The sequence below is a fragment of the Trichosurus vulpecula genome, chromosome 5 (assembly GCF_011100635.1).
Source record: "Trichosurus vulpecula isolate mTriVul1 chromosome 5, mTriVul1.pri, whole genome shotgun sequence".
Taxonomy (NCBI): domain Eukaryota; kingdom Metazoa; phylum Chordata; class Mammalia; order Diprotodontia; family Phalangeridae; genus Trichosurus; species Trichosurus vulpecula.
The window spans coordinates 274,652,122-274,675,353 of NC_050577.1; the positions used below are offsets into that span (position 1 = coordinate 274,652,122).

Sequence of the window (23,232 nt, forward strand, 5' to 3'; positions counted from 1 at the left end):
CCTACACCAGGATAATCCTTCCACCACTGCATCTGCAAGTTTCCTTGCCTCAAGATCTATCTTTTCCCTTAAAATCTGAGCCCATCTGTTTTTGCAGACGAGAAATCTAATGTGGATTCGCGAGAATTAGAGATTACATCATACCACTTATAATACTGTAATGAGACAGTAACAATGTCAGATAAGATTCAGGACATAAAAAGTCATCCTCTGTACCACACAGACCAAGTTTTCAGTTACCTGCACTGTTTGTACTTGTGGGGGGTGGATCACTGAAGATGACTGAGCAGTCTGGATGACCCCCTGACTCTGTACTTGCTCTCCAGAAAGATGTACAACTGTCATTGGTGCAGTTCCTCTTAGTGACATCTACAAATAAATATAAATTCAATTAACAAAATATTTACTTCACCTATACACAGAAGAAAGGCAAAATCCTAATAATGGGAAATGTATATATTTGGGCCTTGTTCCATATTATTTTTTGCTGGAAATGATTTGGTTGGAAAACAGCAAATCCCATTTTAAAAGGTAAAATGAACGTTACCTTCTGTAGCCATTTGAGCATAATTTCATCACAACACTGAGCTGACTCCCCTGTGCATTAGTATGGTCCAGACAACTGAAGTGATTTGCCCAAGGTTATATAGCTAGTGTCAGGGGCACGTTTGGAAGTCCGGTATTCCGGCTCCAAGTCTAGTGTTCTTTCCACTGGACCAAGTGTGATCTCATCATCTGCATGGTGTTGGTGATATAAAGATGACTAGAATGTAGTTTCTGCAGTTAAGGAACTCACAATCTAGTAGGGAGCTAGGACAAGGACACAAATGATTATAATCCAAATTAGAAATATACAAGGCATTATTACTATGAGGAGAAACACAAAACAGGGAGAAGAAATGAAGGGGAAGAGTGGGACACCAGGGAAGCCTTCATGGCAATGACTCCTAAAGGATGAAGAAACACATTCCAGGGATGGAATACACTAACCAGGACACTATATTTGGTTTCCTTTCTTTTTCATAGCCGGGAGAAAAAGCTAGCAAATCATTTGCTAAACTAATTAGAATAATGATGTTTTCACTGCCGTAGTTTTAGAACAAAGACAAATGTAGCAGACAGGCTGAATGCAGGCTGAAAAGGAAAGAAGATAAGAGAGAAATCTGGAAAGTGAGGCTGGAGTTAGACTGGGAAGGGCCTTGACTGCCACCCTAGGAGTCTGAGCTTTATTCTATGATTAATGGATAGACACTGAAGCTGATCAAATTATTCAGGGAGCTATATGAAGGATGAAATAAAAGGAAAGGAGAGGCAGGGTCAACAGGAGGCTATTCTAGTAATCAAGGTATGAGGAAGTAAAGTGGTGCCCATGGATTGAAAGGGACAAGAGATGGAAATACAAATACATAGAACTTATTAGCAATTTACTATCCCCTTTCCTTCTGAATCCAAAGATGTTTCAAGGGTTTGAGACTAGATGACTGGAAGAATGGTGGTGCCATAGGCCAGGTTTTTGGGGAAAGAGGATAAGCTCAGTTTTGGACAGGCTGAGCGTAAACATCTAGGTGGAAATGTTTACAGGAAACTGAAGGTTGAGCACTGGGATATAGGAATCCAGGGAACTGTAGAAATAGATTTGAACATCATCCATTATCAGATCTGGGAGTTGATAAGATTGCCAAAGGGGGGAAACAAAACAAAAACAAACCCAACAGTTCATATAGGTATAAGAACCCCTGCTTTAGGGCAAGGACTATGGCAAAGTTCTTTTGTAGTCCCCATGGCTTAGCACAAAACAACATACATAGTAGCTTAAGAAACACCGGATCAAACAAACAAATGCTCAAGCTCCCAAACATCACAAAACACTGGTAGTAAACTGCTTGCATTAGTTAGGTTTATAGCATCACATCATAAATACTATTTTCCTTTCATTAAAACTTCCTGTCAAAGAAAGTTTCTCTCTTCTCCTGCTAATGAATTTTAACAATCATAATTTTAGTCATGAATCTTTTAACAAGGTATTACAAATAATTTAGAAAAATCATTAGTAATTTAATTCTAAATTAAGTGATTGCAATTGATTGTCCCCCTTTCTAATTAACATAACCTATTGTCCACCTATCCATAACCACCCAGAAACTAAGTTCTCACTTGATACACATGAAGAACATGTTTTTCCATATTAATTACGATAACACATTTGATTTTTCCTTTTTAACTCTAAGGAGAAATGACTAGGAAATAAACTGTTAAATGATTCATTAGAATGGTGTTAATTACTATAGTGTCAACTTAGGGTGGCCTTTAAGCTTTGAGTTGCACATCACACTTTTTAATGGATATTTTTATATGCATTAAAATTCAAAAGAAAGAAAACTGGTTTCCATTCAGAACAGAAATTATACAACCTACAAAAATAAGGCTTTCTTAGTTTAATGAGACAGTAATGGACAGATAACTGGCCTAAATTAATGTTTGCCCACTAGATGTCAGAAGATGGTGGTAAAAGAAAAAGTCTAGACATCTGTAGTAGTAATTTCATAGAATCACAGAAAACTCAGAATTGAAAGGGATCTTAAATGTCATCTAATCCAATCTCCTACTCAAAGCACAAGTCTCTTTTATAACATCCAGTTACCAGAAATTCATTATTTTATAGGGTAACTTCTTCCATTTTCTGACATTTCTAATTGTTAAAAAGTTCTTCCATATACATGGAATCAATAAATAGCTGGCTTCCTTTGACTTCTACTCATGTAAGTTTTTCTTCTGCCCTCTGAAACTATCGAGAATAAGTCTAATGCCTCTTTCACAAGATAGCCCTCAACACTTGTACAACATTTTCCCAAATCATTTTCCTTCACTGAGTCTCAGTTCCCTCATGAGCAAAATCTTTGATCCTATTTGAAAAAAGCAAGGCACACCCCATGACTGCTCTTCTCTAGGCTAAACACAAGTGTTTCTTCAACCATTTCTCATAGGACACAAGGGTCCAGACTCCTTTCACCGTTCTGGTCACTTTCCTCCCTCCAGACATATAGTTCATCAAGGTCCCTGTACCTGCACATAAACTAGATGGGGTCAGACCAGTGCAGAGCACAACAGGACTGTTCATTCTTTTTTTCCTAGACACTTATTTTTTTTGAATTAACAGAGCTTTAGTTTACATTATTGGCAGTCATATGACCAGTACTAACTTACATTAACCTTAAGGTCAGCTAAAACAACACCTTTATCTTTTTCATGAGTGGCAGCATGGTGTAGTGAATACAGACTTAGAGTCAAGAACACCTAGGTTCAAATCCCAATTTAGACACTAGCTGTGTGACCCAGGACAAGTCACATAATCTTTTTGTGCCTCAGTTTACTCATCTGTGAAATCAGAGTTGGTCTCAGTGGTTTCCAGGACTTTCAGAATTCTAAATCTATGATTCTATATGAATCCCACCAAATTTCTTTCAATCTGCATTTCTGTGCTTAATTTTTAAAATTTAAGTTCATGTCTCTGTTAGTTTAGGCCCATTATTCCTATCTGTCAAGACCTTCCAGGAACTTGCCTCTTTTATTTGCTCCTTCCAGCTGTGTTAAGCACATCTGACAACTATTCCCCTATGCTTTTATCCAAGTCACTGATGAAAATAACAAAAAGGATGTTGTTCTGCAGCATGCCATAAGAGATGCTCATCAGCTAGGTGGCACCATAATGCACAGAATGCTGGGCCGGGTGTCAGGATGACAAGTTAACAGGCCTCAGACTAGCTGTGTGACCTCAGGCAGTCACTTAACCTGTTTGCCTCCATTTCCTCATCTGTAAAATTAGGATAATAATAGCCCCTACTCCAGGACTGTTGTAAAGATCAAATGAGATAATTATAAAGAGTTTAGCACAGTGGCTGGCACCTAACAGGCACCATGTAAATGTCAGCTATTATTATTCTCCTGGATTGACATCCATCAACCAATAACACCAGACTGCTCCACCAGCTACTAAAACTACCTGATAGCAGTCTAGTCTCTCCATCTTGTCCAGGAGGATGCAGTAAGAGACTGCTCGCCTTCCGAAAATCACATCTATGCTAATTATCTAATCTACCAGGCGAGAAAGGGAAATGAAGTTACTTTCTTAAAAAAGAATACATGGCATCTACTTTAGTAAACTCATGCAGGAATGTAGTAATCATTAGTTCCATTCCTAAATACTTGCAAACCATCTATTTAAATAATTTAGTTTAGAGTTTTGCTGGAAATTGATGGCAAGATCACTAGCTTGCAATGTCCAAAATCTACCTTTTCTACTTTTAAAAAATTTGTTGCACATTGGAAAAATTGGGACACTAACTCTTGGTTATGAACTGATTCAACCATTCTGGAGAGCAATTTGGAACCACGCCCAAAGGGCTATGGAACTGCGCATACCCTTTCATCCAGCAATATCACTAAGTCTGTATCCCAAAGAAATAAAAAAGAACAAAAGGACCTATTTGCACAAAAATATTTACAGCAGCTCTTTTTGTAGTGGCAAAGAACTGGAAATTGAGGGCGTGCCCATCAATTGGGGAATGGCCGAACAATTTTGGAATATGATTGTGATAGAAGAAATGTAAGAAATAACAAGCAGGCTGATTTCAGAAAAACCTGGAAAGACGTATACAAACTGATGCAAAGTGAAATGAGCAGAACCAGGAGAACATTGTACTTAGTAACAGCACTACTGTACGATGATCAACTGTGAACGACTTTGTTTTTCTCAAGAATACAATGCTCCAAGACAATTCCAGAGGACTCATGATGAAAAATGCTGTCCGCCTCCAGAGAAGAACTGATGAAGTCTGAATACAGATTGAAGATGGTATCACTTTTTTTCCCTGTTTTTTTTCTTTTGCTCTGTCTTCTTCCGCAACATGACAAATATGGAAATATCTTTTGCATGATTACATATGTATAGCCCATATAAAATTGTTAACTGCCTCAGGAAGGGGAGAGGAAAAGGAGAAAATGTAGAACTCAAAATGTTTAAAAAATTAATGTTAAGGCAGCTAGGTGGTGCAGTGAATAAAGTACTGGCCCTGGAGTCAAACCTGAGTTCAAATCTGGCCTCAGACACTTACTAAGTGTGTGCCTCTGATCAAGTCACTTAACCCCAACTGCCTCCCAAAAAAAAGAAAAAAAGTTTAAAAATATCTTGCATGTAGGTACATGTATTTGAGGGAAAAATAAAATATTTAATTTTTTAAAATTATATTGTTTCATTCCTTGAGTAATTTATGATCCCTTGAAGAGACAAAATTCACTACATGAAACAATTAGCCTTGATTTAAACAAAAGACTCTTGGATTCTTATTAGGGAGATATGATTGAACAGGCAAATTCATAACACATTATGTTAACCACTGAATTCCAAGCCAAAGAATTTAACTAAGTCTTTCAGCCAGGCTCAGCTCCCCCTAAGAAGTCCCTAGTAAATGCATTCCCTTTTTAGGAAGAAAAGTGTTGGGGGAAAAAGGAAAGTAAAAGGGGGAAAAATTACAAAAGGAGGGTAAAACAACACCTAACAACAAAAACTATTAATGTAAACAAAAGAACTCATACGTAATACCGAAGAGGATGGAAGAATGAATTGAAAAGCAGAATCCAACATATGTCCTTTACAAGGTATATATTTGAAACAAATTCACAGTTAAAATTAAGGGCTAGAGTAGAATTTATTGCGTTTCTGGTGAATTAAAAATGGTGCACTCATGTTCCTGGAAAAGGTAACTGTAAAATAGTTAAAAGATATGCAGGAAACCTACATTATGATTCAAAACAGTAAACAATATTAAAACTAACCATATATTTAAAGGGCAGTTAGGTAGCACAGTGGATAGCATGATAGGCCTGGAGTCAGGAAGACTCATCTTCCTGAGTTCAAATCTGGCCTCCAATACTAGCTGTATGACCCTGGACAAGTCACTTAATGCTGTTTGCCCTAGTTTCCTCATTTGTAAAATGAACTGGAGAAGGAAATGGCGAACCACCCCAGTATCTTTGCCAAAGAGTTGGACATGATTGAACAGCAACAAATATATTTAATGGTATAGCATCTAAATACTTAAAGGTAAAGGTAAATGAAACACAAGGAGAAATCAACAGCAAAACAATAATTGTTGGGGATTTCAATGTATCCCTTTAAGACCTTGACAAAGCCAAGAAAAAGATAAAAAGAAAAAATGTAAAGGGCTGAACAAAATTTCATCAAAGTCAGGATAATCTATCAATTACTGAATGGGAATAAAAAGGGGCATACATATTTCTCAGGTTTGCATCACACCTTTACAAAAAGATGACAACATTCTATGACATTAAGAACTCGTAAACAAATACGGAAATGCAGAAGAATTAATCACATCCTTTGCTGTCCACAATATACTAACACTTTTTAATAAAAAGGGCAAAAATGAAGAAAGGATTTTAATTTTAATGGAGATTAAATAAAATAATCCTAAAGAAGGAATGGGTCAAAGAACAAATCACAGAAGAAATAGATTTATTTTTAAAAATTACACCAATGAAAAAGTATTTAAAAAAAAAAACTTGGGACATAGCCAGAGCAGTTCTTCTGAGAAACAAGAAAATTTCTCAACATTTTCATCAACAAAAAAAGGGAAAGAACGGATCAATGAATGGGGCATGCAACTAAAAAACTAGACTGATTCTGGTTGCTGTTGTTATTTTTTAAACAAAATAAACAGAAAAACAGAAATTCCTAAAATCAAAGATTTATGTGTTGTCTTTCCCCAGTAGAATAGAATGTGTCCTTGAGTACAGGGACTGTTTTTTCTTTTTGCTCGTATTTTTATCCCCAGTGCCTAGCATAGTGCCTAGCACAGAGTAAATACTTAAATGCTTGTTTCCTTCCTTCCTTTCAACACAACCCCTCCCCAACGAACACTATGTCCCTTCCACACTGCTCTCTGAAACGCCTACTCCTTAGGAAAGAAACTTTCTTTCATATTACCTCCAATGTCTTGCACTCCCAGAGATCTGCCTCCCTCCCAATGACAGCTTCCCTGGCCACCCTTTCCAGCACTGGCTGCACTTTCAATCACACCTCCCCTTACTCAGTGGTCATGACAGGAGAGTCAGACTACTCCTTGTTCCCCACTGCCACATCCAGACTCTCCCTTCCACTACACCATTATTACTCATTCAAACCATAATGATCACTTAATGGATATTCTGGAAACTATCATCTACCAACACTTAGGACGCTTTCCTTCCTCCCTCAATGAGTTCAGTGTCTGGCTTAATGTCGCATCTCCCCAATCTTAGCCCTCAAAATAGGGGGCTTCAACATACATGCTGATACTCCCTCAAACACCCAAATTTCTCAATTCCTCAATTTACTTATCTTCCAAGACCTTAGCTATATTCAGAAATAGTCATAAACCTTCCTTGATCTTGCCCTTACCAACAAATATTCTACTCCCATGTCCACGTCGATTAACTCTGAAATTCATTTATCCAATCATCTTTTATCGTTCTGTAGTTCCCTCTGCCTAATCCTATTCTTCATCTTAATCATGAACCTCAATCCCTCTGCCCCATGATTCTTTCCTAGGCTCCCTTCCCTAATCTGACCACTTGTTAAATCAATTCAACTCTAGACTATCACTTGCTTTCAAATCCCTTGCCCTCTTATCCTATTGCCAATCATGCCACGCCAAGCTCCAACCTCAGAATACTGCCATTATCTGCTGACTTTGCTGCTATTCTTGCACTACTGAAATCACAAAATATTGCTGACCAGCTCCACTACAAATTTATGCTACGTAATCTCAACTTGAAATTCACTGCAACAAGACTATTTTTTAACCTTATCAATTCACTATCCCAGTCACCACAGCAGCTTTTCCAAATTTTCCAAATCTTTTCATCTCTCATCAAATCTCTCATAACATCCCAAGCCCCAACACCCCCTCATTTGAGAGTACCTCATATTTCACTGAAGAAACTGAGGCAGTTCGCCAAGGGCTCCCTTTTCTCCCCTGTTTATCTCAAATCACTTAAATATTATCCATCACTATCTCTTCCTTCACCCTGTCTCATGAAGTGGCACTTCTTGACAAAGTACAGCCCTCTACATTCACAAGTGATTCTGTTTCATCCGGTCATCTCCAAGAGATTGTCCCCTTTATTAGCCCTACCCTTTCACTAACTGTCAGTCTCTCGGTCTACTGGCTGCTTCCCTATGGCCTAAAAACATGCCCAGGTCTCTCTAATCCTTAAAAAAAAAAAACCAAAAAACCCTCATATGATCCATCCACCCCTGCTACCTATTGTCCTTTATCTCACCTTTCTTTTGTGTCTAGTCTTTAAGAAGGCCATCTACAACTGATGCTTCAACTTTCTTTTATCTCACCCTCTTTAAGGGAAAAACAAGGCTGTTTTTGCCTTTCTTTGTACCCTCAGAGCTTATTATAGTACCCAGCACATTGTAAATGACTAATATTTTTGGAATGCCTCATTCAAAGATCAAGAATCTCAATGAAAATAATTTTTTTTTTGTTTTTTTGTTTTTGTTTTTTTGGCAGGGCAATTGGGGTTAAGTGACTTGCCCAAAGTCACACAGCTAGTACATGTGTCAAGTGTCTGAGGCTGCATTTGAACTCAGGTCCTCCTGACTCCAGGGCTGGTGTTCTACTCTCTGCACCACCTAGCTGCCCCCAATAATTTTTTTTTTTAATAACAGAATGGAAGGACATCTAACAGTACCAAATTTCAAAACCACACTAAAAAGCAAGTACTGATTCAAGAGCAGAAAAACTGATCAATGCAAAAGGTTAGAAACATAAAATAGAGAAGCAAATTAACATAGTACCATAATGTTCAAAAAACCAAAGAGATCCCCATCTACTGGGGTAAACACTCCCATTTGAAAAAAACTGCTGGGAAAACTGAAAACCATTCTGGCAAGAGTTAATTTGAGATTAACACCTCATACCACATACTAAGACACATATCAAATAAATCAGAAAAACAAGGAAGGAAATACCTATCACAACTATGGACAAGGAAAAACTAAACAAGGTATAGAGACACTGACAAAAGATAAATGCAGCAAAATGAGAACTTAAACAGTCAAAAAGGAACGAATATCTATAGTAAGCTTCTCTGATAAAGGTCTCATGAAAGATACATAAGCTTTAAATAGATGCAAAGAGTCATTCCCTCATAAAGTCAAAGGATATAAACAGGCAATTATCAAAGGTATAAATCCAAGCTATCAAAAGACACATGAAAAAATACTCCAAATCATTTTAATTAGAAAAAATCAAACTGAAACTACTCAAAGGTTCCACTCCATAGCCAGCAGATTGGCAAAAATGACAACTGTGTATTGGCTATAAGAAAAGTAGCAGAGTTTGCCTTGCTGACAGGGCTGTGAATTGGTTCAGCTATTCTGGAAAGCAACTTGGGATTATATTAAAGAGGTCAAACTGTGCATTTCCTTTGGCTTAGTGATATCACTGGTAAGCCTTTGCCCCGAGGATATCACAGAAAGAGAAGAAAGACCCATGTGTACAAAAATATTGACACTAGATTTTTTTATAATCAAAAGAAGCTAAGGCAGTTTCCATCAATTGGGGAACATATGAACAAATGATAGGATGTGAGTAATGGAGTATTATTACACTATGATGAAATGTATGGTTTCAGACAACCCTGGGAGTTTGTATGAGCTAACTGAAACAAAGTGGGCAGAACAGGAAAAAAAATTTATACAATAACATAGTAGAGAAAAACGAGTAATATTTAAGAAGTGCTGAAGGGGTCATGAAAGGAAAAAATTTAAGAAGCCCTGAATTCTATATAATAACCAACCATGATTCAAGAAGACCAGTGATAAAATACGCTTTCTACCTCCTGACAGGGGATAAACTCAAGGTGCAGAATTAAATATAAATTTTCAGATGTGGCCAATATGGAGATTTATTTTGCTTGACTCTGGATATTTGATAGAAGGATTTTGTTCTTTTTTTCAATTTGGGGAAGTGGAGGATTGAAGGAGGTAGAAAAAGAGGACTTAAAGTTATCAAAATTTTAAAAAGGACTGATGAAGCATTTTAGGAAATGCACAACAGAAGAAAACAGAAGAAAGATCAGTAAGATGTACAAACAAGGACAGCTTTGAAAATAAAATGTTGAATTTGTGGCACATTTGGGAAAGAAAAACAATGTGTAATCCTCTTTTTTCAGCTTTGCATATGGAAATGTTCCTATTTGGTGTTTAAGTTCAGAATACATTGTTTTTTAATTTATTTTAATAAATACGACAATCCCTGTGCATAGCTGAGGAATAGTTGTACTAAAGGAGGTCACAAGAGTTGAGGAGATTGAAGAACTAGGAAGTTAGGGTATTTGAAGGATCATTAATATATGTTTAAGCCTCCTTTCTGACAGCAGCATTTCCGGTGGAAAAGGAGAATGAGGCAAGGACTAAATTCACCGAGAAAGGAAGATGAATGGCCAAGGTGGTCAGTGGATAATAACCAGCAGAACATGACAAATTTGGATAGCATGAATCTCAAATGAGAAGCTGCTGAATGACAGGAGAAGGAGAGTCTGAAAGTGACAATGGGGAACAAAGTATACTCCAACTTTTCCACTTTAACCAATGAGTTAGGGGATTTAAAAGAGAAAAAATATCCAATCTGGCAAGGGTAGCCTAAGGTATATGAAAGAAAAAGGTTTGAGAGGGAGTTTGTTAATTATGGAGCAGGCTTTCTAGAGGGCACAGTGGAAGGGTTGGAAGATTTGCAGCAGGGCATGAGGTGGGTTGAGATGGACAGGAATGACTGAGCAGGCAAGAAGGGTTGGGAAGAAGAGGCAAGGGGAGTATCACTGCAATAGGGAGAGTAGGAGAGGGTCAGAGTATGTTAACTATTGGGGAATGAGGCCAGCTAGAGTGTGAGTGGATAGGAAGACAGTTTATTAGAGAAGGTTAAGATCAGCCTTCAAGCTTGTGGCAGGCAGTGTTGGTGTCCTGTGAGGCCTTGGGATGCATTCTTCATGACAGCATGAGCTGATGAAAATAGGGCCTGGGGAAACTGGAGGTAGCATGCATAAGCAAGACCTGGCAGTGCTGTGCTCATAAATTTACAAAGTAGAGAGAATGTACCCATGGATCCTGGACTTTCCCCTACCCTCTCAGTTTTTCCAGAAGCATACTGTTCATCCCAGAGGTGAGGGTCTCAAGCACAGCCCTTTGAATCCATTTGAATTCACCCCATCCTATCCAGTTTAGCTCAGCAGATAGGGTTCTTAGGTTAGCAAGCTTTACTATAGTACAATGAAATTTTAGTGTAAAATCTACATACAGCTAAGGTGAGTCACACTTAGTAGCAGATAGCCAGCTAATTAAGGTTTAATTAAACAAATTTAGTTTTAGAGCATTAAATCCATTCTAAGAATTCCTTCTTGTCATTTCGCTTTAATTCACACTATCTATCAGGTTCTAAGTCTTGGTGTCATCTCACACTTACTACAGATGTCCTCCAAAAATACACCTTATCTGACTGTCCAATTCAGAATTACTTGGGAAGGAAAGATTTTGCCATACTTGGCAATTTGGCAATCATTCATAATGTCAACAAAAATATTATCCAGGCTTAAGGATAAACCATTTCAAATTGTGTTTGCTAATAAGCTTTTAAAGACTGTCAATCAGGAAAATAGTAGAAATCATCTAAAGTGCCTAGATTCAAAAAGGATATATGATAGAGTAGAAAAAGAACTTGTTTAGAGTCAGAGAGACCTGTGTTCACATTCCATTCTGACACTAATGGTGTGATCCTGAATGAGGCAAGTCAATTATTTGATTTGAGTCTCAGTTTCTCCATCTGGGATAATAGTATAGCTACCTGATAGGTTTGTTGTGAAGAAATGCTTTGTAAATTCTAAAGCACTTACATATACCGGTTATATAATAAGAAAATGATAATTCTGTTTTTAATAATTGCTTCCATTGGTGGTAAAGAAAAAAATTTTTTTTCATTTGGACTATTTACTCCAAACTTTTCTTGTACCCTTTAATAGTTGGTTTTCTAGACAGATCTAGTTAGTCAATGTATGAGTTTTATAGATTATCTAATTCAATTATACATTATATAATTGGCCAAACTCTTTTGAAGGACTATGAATCTTATATAGGAGGCTCTGGAAAGTTCTGAGACTTGATTTCATCATAATTATTGCCCGTAAATAAGAAAAACTAGAGTACTTCACCATCTGTTGGGAATTCTTTAACTTGACCATATACCAGATATCCCTATAACTTGAAACACCTTTGACAAGAATGTCTGTTTTATACTTTATGTATTTTATATTTTATTTGATATTAATGATAAAAGGGTTATCTCTATTGTCTTGCTTTTAAAGAAATCTTAAATAATTTTGACATGCATGGGAGACAATTTGTTGGAAGACAGCCTTTAAGGTAGCATTTTGATAGATCAAATAAGATAACAAGTAAGGTGCTTTACAACTCTACACAATCGAATTCCCTTTTCTAGTTAACAGACAGTAAGCTTGTACTAGAATCATGTAGTCTCTAAATCTTTCATTCAGTTGTGTGGTGGTAAAGATGTGGGTCAACTGTGGAAAATCTCTTGTGAAATCTTGCTTGTTGCTCTCTAATATGCCCTCACCAAGTGTACGTATTCTCAAAAAATGGTTAGATATGTGGGAAAGTAAACATGGGTAAGCGAGTGGTTATTGCTGTTCCCTCTGTTACCTTTTTTTTTTGGGACAGGGGTAGTAATAAGGTCCAAGATTTTCCCCATGTCTTTGGGAGCTTTCTCTCCTACATGTACTTCAGGAACCAACTCTTTAACAACCTCAAGTGTGTCAAGGAATTGTTCTGTGCATATTTGGTTTAGCCCAGTTGCTCTTTCTACTTTTGTCTCCCTTTTATAACCTGTCTCTCCCACTCCCGTCCCCATTTACCTTTCCAATCTTCTTATACCTTACACATCTCCCCTTTTAAAACCCTTCTATGTACTCAGTGACACCTACTCCTTTGTCACTCCTCACACTAGACACTCCATCCCTCAACTCTGGGCACTTTCAATGACTGTCCCCATGCCTAGAAAGCTCCCCTTCCTCATCTCTGCCTTGTTCAGCTTCCTTCAAGTACCTTCCACAGGAAGCCTGTCTTGCCTTCTTGTGATGCTAGTGCTTTCCCTCTGTTGATTATCTCTAATTCGTCCTCTATAACGTTTATCTGTACAGAGTAGTTTTCGTGTTGTCTACCTCATCCGACTGAGAGCTCCTTGAGAGCTGGGATTTTTGTTTGTTTGTTTTTTGCCCCATAGATCAGCAAGGTGCCTGACACACAGTAGGGACTTAATAAATTTCTAGTGGCTGCCTGACTCATCACTGCCCTTTCCAGTCTCTGGGTGACTTCACTGTCACTGATATTAGAAATAATCTGTTACAGCAAACATTACAGATCTTTTTAATTTCTAACCTTTATGTTGTCTGTATGTCAGTTTTACTGTCAGATGCCTTTGGTGTGTGTTTACATAGTCAGGTTTCTCACCAAGGTTCTGCTTTTTCCTTATCTCCTTTACATGATGTCTTACTGTTTTGTTAGGCAATACTGCCCATAACTTCTACAATCCTTCTCTGTATGACTATAAATAAGTTTATATTCTACACCAGTTTTGCCCTTGGCTGCCCCATCTCTTTGCTTGCCAAACAAGTCAAGTGTTTGCTGACTAAGATAGTCTTTTTGGATTCCTTTTTGCGATAATTTATTTACAGCGGCTAAACTTCTGTAAGAAATTGTCATATTGGTGTTAAATGTGCTTTACCAACCTTATCCAGGTTGGAATTGTTTTAATTTTAAATAACTGAGAGGGAACATAATAGTGAATAGAGAGACCTGGGTTCAAATCCTGTTTCTGATATATACCGGCTGTGTAAGCCGTGGGCAAGTCAGGGAAAACCAATGCTTTTGAGAAGTAAAGATAGGAAATTAGAAGAAGTACTGAATGGTCATGTGGACTCCCATTAGGCTCAAGTTAAATGAGTTATGAACATTTGGTAAATGGAAAGGAAGATGAAAATGGCACTGAAGAAACTGAAACACACTTGAACAAAGGGATGAGCGGATGGGCAACCAAAGCAAACCTCACTTTCATTCAGTCACCACAGCAGTGACAGGGGAGAGCGAGGAAGCAGCGTGGCACTGACCTGGGATGCAGTTGTGTCTCCCACACAGAGTAAACAGTAATACTTGTACTTCACAGGGCTGTCATGCGATAAGTGCTTTATAAACTTTAGCAATGCAAAGAAATAATGCTACAGTTATCTGAGATCTAATAGGTGAAAATGACACACATGCCCGTGTTAAACTGATTTGTTCAGGAAAAATGCCCAGAATGCACTACTCAGTTTGTCAGGTAGAAGTAATCCACAAGCGTCCGTGACAAGCCTGTTGAACTATAGAGCGGATCAGTTTACAAAGATGTTACAAAATATCTGCTTCAATTAAATTTGGTAAATTAACAGCCAAACCTCCCTTCCCTCTTTGCCGAGGTGTGGAATAAGGAATATACTGTTTTACTCAGCCGACCTCTCGGTTACTTTTTGCTTAACTGCCTTCCCCTCCCCGACCCTCCCCTTTTCTTTTTTTGCAATTATGTTTCTATGGGTAGAGAACTGATATATTTCAAAATGAAAGTGCTATAATAAGGATACACATAAAAAAATTTTCAACTCAACTCATATTTCTGAATTGACTGCAAAAATATGAAAAAAAAAAAACCACCCAAATCACTGATTTGTATGTCTTAAAAATGAAGTTTGTCCCTGGACTGTGAAGACTATATATATTACAACATAAAAAAGAATTTTTTTCCTTATAAAAATACAGTTTTCCTGATATGATTAAGTACAAATCCACTCTCACGAAATCTTAACATTTCATACAGTCCTACCTGTTGGCGTCTTTTTAATCACTAGTACTTTAAAATTTGACCCAGTGGATTAATCTAAATACAGTATATTCTTAATCATTTCAAAATTATAGAAACTGACCCATGCTTTACCTGTTGAGCAATGTGAGAGATATGAGCACCCTGTACTGTTGTACCTGGTTGTGGTGCTGTCTCTGAACTGTTACTTTTGTGGGAATCTTCCATAATCAACTATAAGAAAAAAAATTCAGTTAAAGAGTTAGTCTTTGGATGTTATTCTTTTTCAAATATGTCAGGAAATGTGGCTTTTTCAGGCTACTTACAGCACCCATATTTACAACTTCAAAAACTGCTCTCAATCTGAACTTTTGCTATGGAGATTTATTAAGAATGCTTAACAAATGGCAAAAATATGAATGGCTCAAAATTGTTACCCCCTAAAAATGTTTAAGATAACTTGCAAAAAAACTTCCTAAAGCTGATTCCACTTAAAGAATATGATACTAGATAGCTGAGTGGGGACATAGACTTTCCATTCATTCCATATATTTGTACTTTATGCCATATTTCCATATATTTGTACTTTATAATATATGGACATTTCTTAGGCCAAAGAGAGAAGCAAATTTTGCTATCTCAATACTCCTCTCATCAGAAGGGAGTTAACTCTTCCACACAGATGGTCAGTTGAGGGTTGTGTGGTTTGGAACAGAATGGAAAAGAATAAAGCAGCAATAAAGAATCAAAAAGTGCCAGTAAGGAACTATGAAGCAAGAAGGCGGGGGGGAGGGGGTATTTGGGGGAAGGAAGGCAAAGGGGGCAGAATGAACAGGGCAGGGTCTTGAAGGAGTTTAGAAAAGGAAGAGTAAAAAGGGGAAGAGAACAAGCATTTATAAGCACCTACTATGTGCCAGGCACCCTACTAAGCACTTTACAAATATGCACTGTATATTTATATCCTTATCATTGGTTTAATTACAGTTAAGATAGTGTAAAGTCCTTTAGTCCATTTCTTTAGAGGGACATAAATAAAGGAATTTATTTTCAACAATTACATTTCTAATCAAACATTTTAATGTCTAAAAAGTAGCAAATACAAGACATGTTAAATGATACAATTTTAAGATCCTTATCTATAATTCAATATGTTCAGACAGAAAAAATGCATAGGCAAGGTATTTTCACATTTTTTTCCACTGATCATAGACCAGTTTTTAAAATTACATTTCAGAAGACAGTTAGAGTTTGAACCAAAGCAAATAAAACAAAATGCATAGCAGATTAGGCCTTGCAAGATAAAATTAAATTTTTTAACACTATGACTGGAAATTACTTTTCTTGCTCACGGTGACTCACTAACTTTTCCCTGACCTAACAAGATTAATTAAAACTCCTATAACTAGTGGAAAATTGGGCCAATAAGTAGCAGATAAGACAACCACAGAAATATTCTTATCTGCCAGCAAATGGTGTTTTTGATACTTAAACAACTATCCAAAGGAATATAAGGTAGCTAATTTTCTATATTAAAAAAAAATCTTCACCTTAACCATAGGCAAATCAATTAACTTCTCTGAGTCTCAGTTTCCTAAAATGGAGAAAAAAATACTTGCTCTAACATGGATAAAGTGGGGGAAGTGCTTTGCAAAATCTTAAATTGCTAGAGAATATTATTGTTACAGCATTTTTAAACGATGATGTCAAGGGTATGGGGCATGCCTATATTTTCTCCTATTCATTTTTTTTAACCCCAACATTTTATATATAAGCTAAGACTAATATACCATTTGAGAGATTATGCAGAATACTTGTTCAACAGAGACATTTTCTATAACGCAGACTGGCCAGTGTGGTAGTACACACCTACAATTTCTATTACTGGAGGAGGCTGAAGCTGTAGATCACTTGAACTTGGGAGTTCTAAGATGCAATAGGCTAAAGCCAACTAGCCATCCCCACTAAGTCCTACCTGAACATGGTGAGGCCCTGAGGAAAGGGTAACCACAAGACTCCTTAAGTGGTGGAGAACACACCCAATTCAGAAACAAAGCAAAGTTTCCATGATGATCAGCAATGAAATCAGGCCCTAAGTAAATGCTCTGTTTCCAGCCCAGGTGAGATAGGGAGGAGGGAAGTGGAAAGAGAGGAAGGGAGGGAGTAAGAGACACTAAAAGCAAGTTGAAGTGGGGTACCCATAAGTATAATGGATAAACGAACACAAAGCGCCATAATTAAAGGACGCTGAGAAACTCTTGCAAGACTATCTAGCCTGATGAGTTGCTATAAGGAATAGACTGGCTGCTATATTAAGCCAAAGATTTCCACGGACTGGGAACCAAAAATAGGTGGGTAGACATTGAAATAATTGCCTGGCTTTAGATGTGCCCTGTGGAAACATAAGAAACATCAAGAGAAACTTTTTATGACAGGATGGGCAGCAACATATGCAGAGGCCTGGATCAGAAAGGAGTGAGCAGAGGGCTTTCTCTACCAGCCCACCCACCCTACCATCATCATCACAGCAATAATGGTGACTTACAGCAGAAACACATGGCAATTCGAGACATATGCTTGTTCAGATATGCTTGAGATAGAGTTCCTAGACCTCCCAATTCCTGTAGTCTTCCGTTTTTGTTTCCTTTTCTGAGTGCAGGTCAGCAAATTGTAAGATGTTTCCCCAGACTGGGACACTGGTTTCCCTGTGTCAAGTTTATTTCATAGTCTTGACAAATTGAAAATCTTGAGTCTGAGAGAGTATTTCCCTCAAAGCATGCTTCTCAGAAGAGACTAGGATGACCAATATTAAATCTTCTATCTGGAAGACTAAAGCCATACCAAGAACTCACAGACTCTACATGACAATTGCTATGAGACACTCAGGAAGTACAGGCACAAGTTAAATGGGACATATTTGTTCAGCAGTCCCACAAAGGGTTTTTAATGGGCTATATGAGTATTTTATCTTTCTCTCTGTGTTCCTAGGAGTCCTTAGTATAGTCTGCATTTTCTGTGATGGAAGAAATAAAAAACTATTCCCAACCACGTACTTATTTTCTACACTGACTACCTCTGTGGGAGAAAACTCTCCGACCCAATTTTGGGGAAACTATCTAGACACAAGATACCTAAGCTTTAGAGATTGTAAATATTATTAACAAGCCAAAGAAGCTGCTGTAAGGTCAGACCCTCCCAAGATCAAGACTGAGTCTGTGCAAACCCTGAATCCCTTAATGGAATACTAGTAACTAATATGTATAGTGATATTACTGGACTAGGTGATCTCTAAGATCCCTTCTGGAACTAAAAATCACACAATTCTAGACTATGCAAAGATGTAAAAAGACAACAAGGAGCAATTTTCCAATCTTACATGATTACTAATGTTTAAAAATTACCTAAAAGATAGTAAATTAAGCAGAATCTACTTTGGAAATAAATAAGCAGGGATGAAAGTGTTTGCAGTTTTTTTCTTTCTTTCTCTACAAAATCTCCAGGAATACTTTCTAAGTACCTGAGTCTTAGAGAGCTGCCCAAGGCACTCAGCAGTTAAGGGACTGACCCAGGATGACACAATCACAAACAATGGGGCAGAGCTGGCAATTTCATGACGATCTCACAACAGAAGAAGTTTCTAGCCTTGAAAAAGTGGACGATACCACTCTCTAGCAGGTGCTGGAACAATCCAGGGGAGCATTGAATAAAAATATAGGGTCAGTGAAAGCATAAGGAAAGAAGATAAATGTTGCTAGTCAGAGCCTCAGTTTCTCCTTCCATAAAATGTAAAGTGTGATGCAGTTTTGTGAACCTGCAAGTGTAAGTAAAATAATGGGGTTCCACTGAGTGGAATATTTCTTAAAGTACTACTTAGCGTTCATCGCACTTGTTATTTTAGGTGTTTATTTTTGTGCTACTGATCAAATCCCGTTCCATAAAACAATTATGAAAAAAGTTGAGGGTCTCCAAATCACCTTGCCCTTATGAAATATGACCTAACAACCTAACATATTGGTCTATGCAGGCATTAATTATTGTTAAGCAAGTGAAGAGAACTATTGAATACTGCAAACTTATGTTGAAAGTAGTTTGTCTTTAAAAAATATAACAAGATAGATAAATTGTGGGAAGCCCTGCAGAAAATAAAAAAGCATTGCTTTAGACCTGGAAGAAAGCTTACAGGTCATCTACTCCAACTCCCCAGATTTGATAGAGTGACAGGGCAAGAATTAGAGCAAGGAGAAAAACAGTGACCTCAAATACAGCACTCCAGTCTAGTGGGACAGGCACACCTCCAGCTACTTGGCAGGAAATGCATCATATGACTGCGAAACATTACTACATCATTACTACACTGGCTGGGGCAATGAAGTCAGCAAAACCTCTGTTTACAGACTCTTCCATAGGGATTTATTAGCATCCCTGAAAGATCAGAACTCGGGGAAAACTATCCCACCTAGGGTCCCTGAGAGAAGAACTCCCACTTTAAAATTTATGGAGGGGCCAAGGACAAAATTCTCACAACACGGGCCTCTTCCGGTTTGGATCTCCAACTGATTTGCATAATGGGTGGGTGGATCTGTGTGAATGAAATCACAGATCCATTAGCTTTTAGGAGCATTTCAGTCATTATCCTCAAAGAGACAGTATCTCAGGTTATTTATTATTTAGCATCAGCAGTCATGGTCATCATCATCATCATCATCTTTAATTTTGTCTAATGGCAACTAGGCACCATGGGTTAAGTAAGTTCCATCACTTAGGGAACATAAGTGGAAAGCAAGTTTGACCAGGAGTTGCATTCAAATCCTGCCTCAGGGGCCTCTGCGATTTGGGCCAAGTCAACTTCTCTCACTTTCCTCATCTGTAAAAGGAGGCATTCTAAAAGCCACAAAAAAGGGCCATAATAAAGGGTTGCACTGAGTTATCAAATGTGATGATGTGGACAAAGCACTTTGCAAACTATGTGTATGTAATGCACGTACACGTGTGTGCAGACACATGCATGCCACACGGACACATGACATAACACACGTGCCAGTGTACACATTGCCAAGTACATGATGCAGTGTGCACATCTGCATGTGCTTGTGCATGTCTTGTGCACACATGTGTACATGCATGCACGCGTGCGCAAATATGGGCACAAAACACATACTGCATGCACATGTGTGCGTGTGTGTTGCGTGCACATACACATATAAAGAAAACGCTAGCTAGCACCTCTTTTACCACCACCACCAGAGGAAAATCAGATGGGTACCTAGAACTGGCCGTTAGGTGGCGCAGTGGGGGGAGGGGGGAACCAGAGTTCAAATCCAGCCTCCATCCTAGCCCGGTGAGCCTGGGCAACCCCTTAACCTACCTCGGTGTGTCTCAGTTTCCTGTAAAAAGAATATAACAATAGCCCCCAGCCCCCACCCCCGGATTGCAGTGAGAAGCGAGCGCTGAAGCGCTTCCCGACCAGCCCGGGGAGCGAGACTAATCCGCTGAGGTCAGGGGTCCCGCCAGGGCCGGAGGGCGGGCATGGCGTGGAGTTGACGGGGGGGGGGGGAGGCCAGCCCATCCCACCCCCTCGGGGAGGGGTCATCACCCCCAGACGCGGCCCCGTCGTCTCCCTCCCCCAGGGCTCCGCCCGTTCGGGCGCCCACGTCCCCCAGCCCGCCGAGGCGCGCGCAGGCGGCTCCCCCGCCCAGGCCCTCCCCCGCCTGGGTCACTCACCTGAGGCCACTCCCGACGTCGCCGCTCGGGTTCCCTGGGCGGGAACCTCCCCTCCTCCGAAAACCAAGTTCCGAGCCCGGGTCTCTCAAACGCCCGCCTTCCGTCCGTCCCTCCCCCGGCTGCCCGGGCCGGTCCGTTCGCCCTCCTCCCGCACCTCCCCGGCGGCCTCCCTCCGGGCGGAGGCGGGGCGGAATCGGAGCTGGGGGCCGCCGCCGGGCTAAGCCCCGGCAGTCAACGTCTCCACCGAGGTTCCGGTCGACGAAGACGACGGCATAGTCCACTCTGGGCCTGAGTCTGGGGGAGCCGGGAGGAGGGGGGAGGGGACAACAATTCTTTCCCCGTGCGAGCCGCCGTCGGACGTCGCCGCGCCGCCCGACGTCACTGCGCCGCCCGCGTGACCTGGCAACGTCGGGCGTCGCTGTGGGAGCGCGCTTGAATCCGGAGAAATCCACCGGAAGGCGGAGCGGGGTGAAGGTGGGGAGGCCCGCCTTTCTAAGGGTTTTTTGGCCGTGGCCTTCGGGCTCCGTGCTTGACCTCCCCCCCCCCCATACCCCAAGTACCTACTTCTCCAGCCTGCACTGCATCTTCCTCAGACTGAGCCGAGCTCTGCTGAGCGGCGACTCAGTGGTGCTTCCGGTCTGTAGCCCACCCGCTCCCCACCCCCGCCCCCCGCCCCGGGCATAATTTAATCATTTTTTTTTTTAAGTCGGCCTGTGATTTCATTAGTGCTGGGAACTCCTTAATGCGGATACGCACTTGATTCTGCAGCTTCTAAAGTAAGGGTTTTTCGGGGACACTGAGAGGTTAAGCCCAGGACGTGAACCCAACAAGGCCTTTCAGATTGAGACCTCTTACTTCATTCCACTAGAGTAGGGCTTCTTAAACTTTTTCCGACCCCTTTTCGCAGGGGAAATTTTTACGTGACCCCGGGTATATGGGTACATAAAACAGGTCTACAAATCAAAAATTTACTAATGATATATCGTAAAAAGATTTATTTTAAAACAACTCTTTGGTATACATATTAATTCTACCATTAAAGATGAAAGCAAATTTTCATACTAATGAGATGGGTGTGCTTGTTAATTTTTACGTAAAGAATTAAATATTGGTAAAATATTTGATACTGCAGAACCTAGAGCATCTTCAACATTTTTTTCTCTGTAGCTATAAACATTTTCTAAAAACTATTTTCCAACTTACTCTTCCATATGTTAACTTTTTTAGTAAAACTTTAAATTTTATCTGTTAATATAAATGTTACAATTTTTTCCTTGAAGCAACATATTTAAATCTTTTGAGTTTTGAAAGCCATAAGTCATTACGGAAAAAGTTTACAAAATATGATTCTACTAAAAAAAATAACAACTTCATCTTAAATAGGCAAACAAGAAGTCTTACCAAATTCCTTTTATGACACAAATATGGTGCTAATACCTAAACCAGAAAGAGCAAAAACAGAAATAAAATTATGAACCGATTTCCCTAAAAAATATTGATGCAAAAATTTTAAATAAAATACTAGCAATAAGATTACAGCAATATATCACAAAGATTGTATACTATGAGCAGGTGGTATTTATACCAGGAATGCAAGGCTGGTTCAATAGTAGAAAAAGTATCAGTATAATCAACCTTATCAATAACGAAACCAACAAAAATCATATGATTATCTCAATAAGTGCAGAAAACACTTGACAAAATACAACACTCATTTCTATGAAAAATACTAGTAAGCACAGGAATAAATGAAGCTGTCCTTAAAATGATAAATAGTATTTATTTAAAACCAACAGCAAATATTCTCTGCAATGGGCATAAGCTAGAAGCCTTTCCAGTAAGATCAGGGGTAAAGCAAAGATGTCCATTATCACCATTATTATTCAGTATTGTACTAGAAATAGGTTTTGCAACAAGAGAAGAAAAAGAAATTGAAGGAATTAGAACAGGCAATGAGGAAACAGAATATCACTCTTTGCAGATGATAAGGTGGTATACTTGTAGAATCTCAGAAAATTACCTAAAAAACTAGTTGAAATAATAAGTTTGGCAAAATCACAGATATAAAATAAACCCACATAAATCATCAGCATTTCTATATATGACCAACAAAGTCCAGCAGCAAGATACAGAAAGAAAAATTCATTTAAAATAACTGTAGACAATATAAAATACTTGGAAGTATACCTACCAAGACAATCTCAGGAACTCTTTTTACATAATTACAAAATGGATCTCACACAAAAGCAGATCTAAACAATTGGAAAAGTATTAATTGCTTCTGGGTAGGCCAAGCAATAGAAAAAAATGACAGTTCTACCTAAATTAATATACTCATTCAATGTCTTACCAAACTACCAAAAATTATTTTATTGAACTAGAAAAAATAATACAATTTATCTGGAAGAACAAAAGACCAAGAATATCAAGGGAATTAATGGGAAAAAAAATGTGAAGAAAGGTGCCTAGCCATGTCAAATCTCAAACTGTATTTCAAAGCAATAATCATCAAAACAATTTGGTATTGGCTAAGAAATAGAGTGGTGGATCA

The 23,232-nt window shown here is 38.8% G+C and overlaps 1 protein-coding gene across 3 annotated transcripts in view; it reads right to left on the reverse strand.

Annotated features, from left to right (window-relative positions):
* ATF1 (activating transcription factor 1) overlaps positions 1 to 21,032 on the reverse strand; it is a 37,743-nt gene extending 16,711 nt beyond the window's left edge. The window contains exons 1-3 of one of the 3 annotated variants that reach the window (XM_036760110.1): positions 20,682 to 21,032; positions 15,099 to 15,197; positions 241 to 369 (exon numbers count right to left, since the gene is read on the reverse strand). In XM_036760110.1, the coding sequence (XP_036616005.1) occupies positions 241 to 369; positions 15,099 to 15,191 (222 nt within the window). In that variant the 5' untranslated portion in view covers positions 15,192 to 15,197; positions 20,682 to 21,032. Of the gene's footprint in view, positions 1 to 240; positions 370 to 15,098; positions 15,198 to 20,325; positions 20,441 to 20,681 lie in introns of those variants that run through there. The other 2 variants (XM_036760111.1, XM_036760112.1) reach the window with 2 other exon arrangements.
* Between the last annotated feature and the right edge of the window lie 2,200 nt (positions 21,033 to 23,232).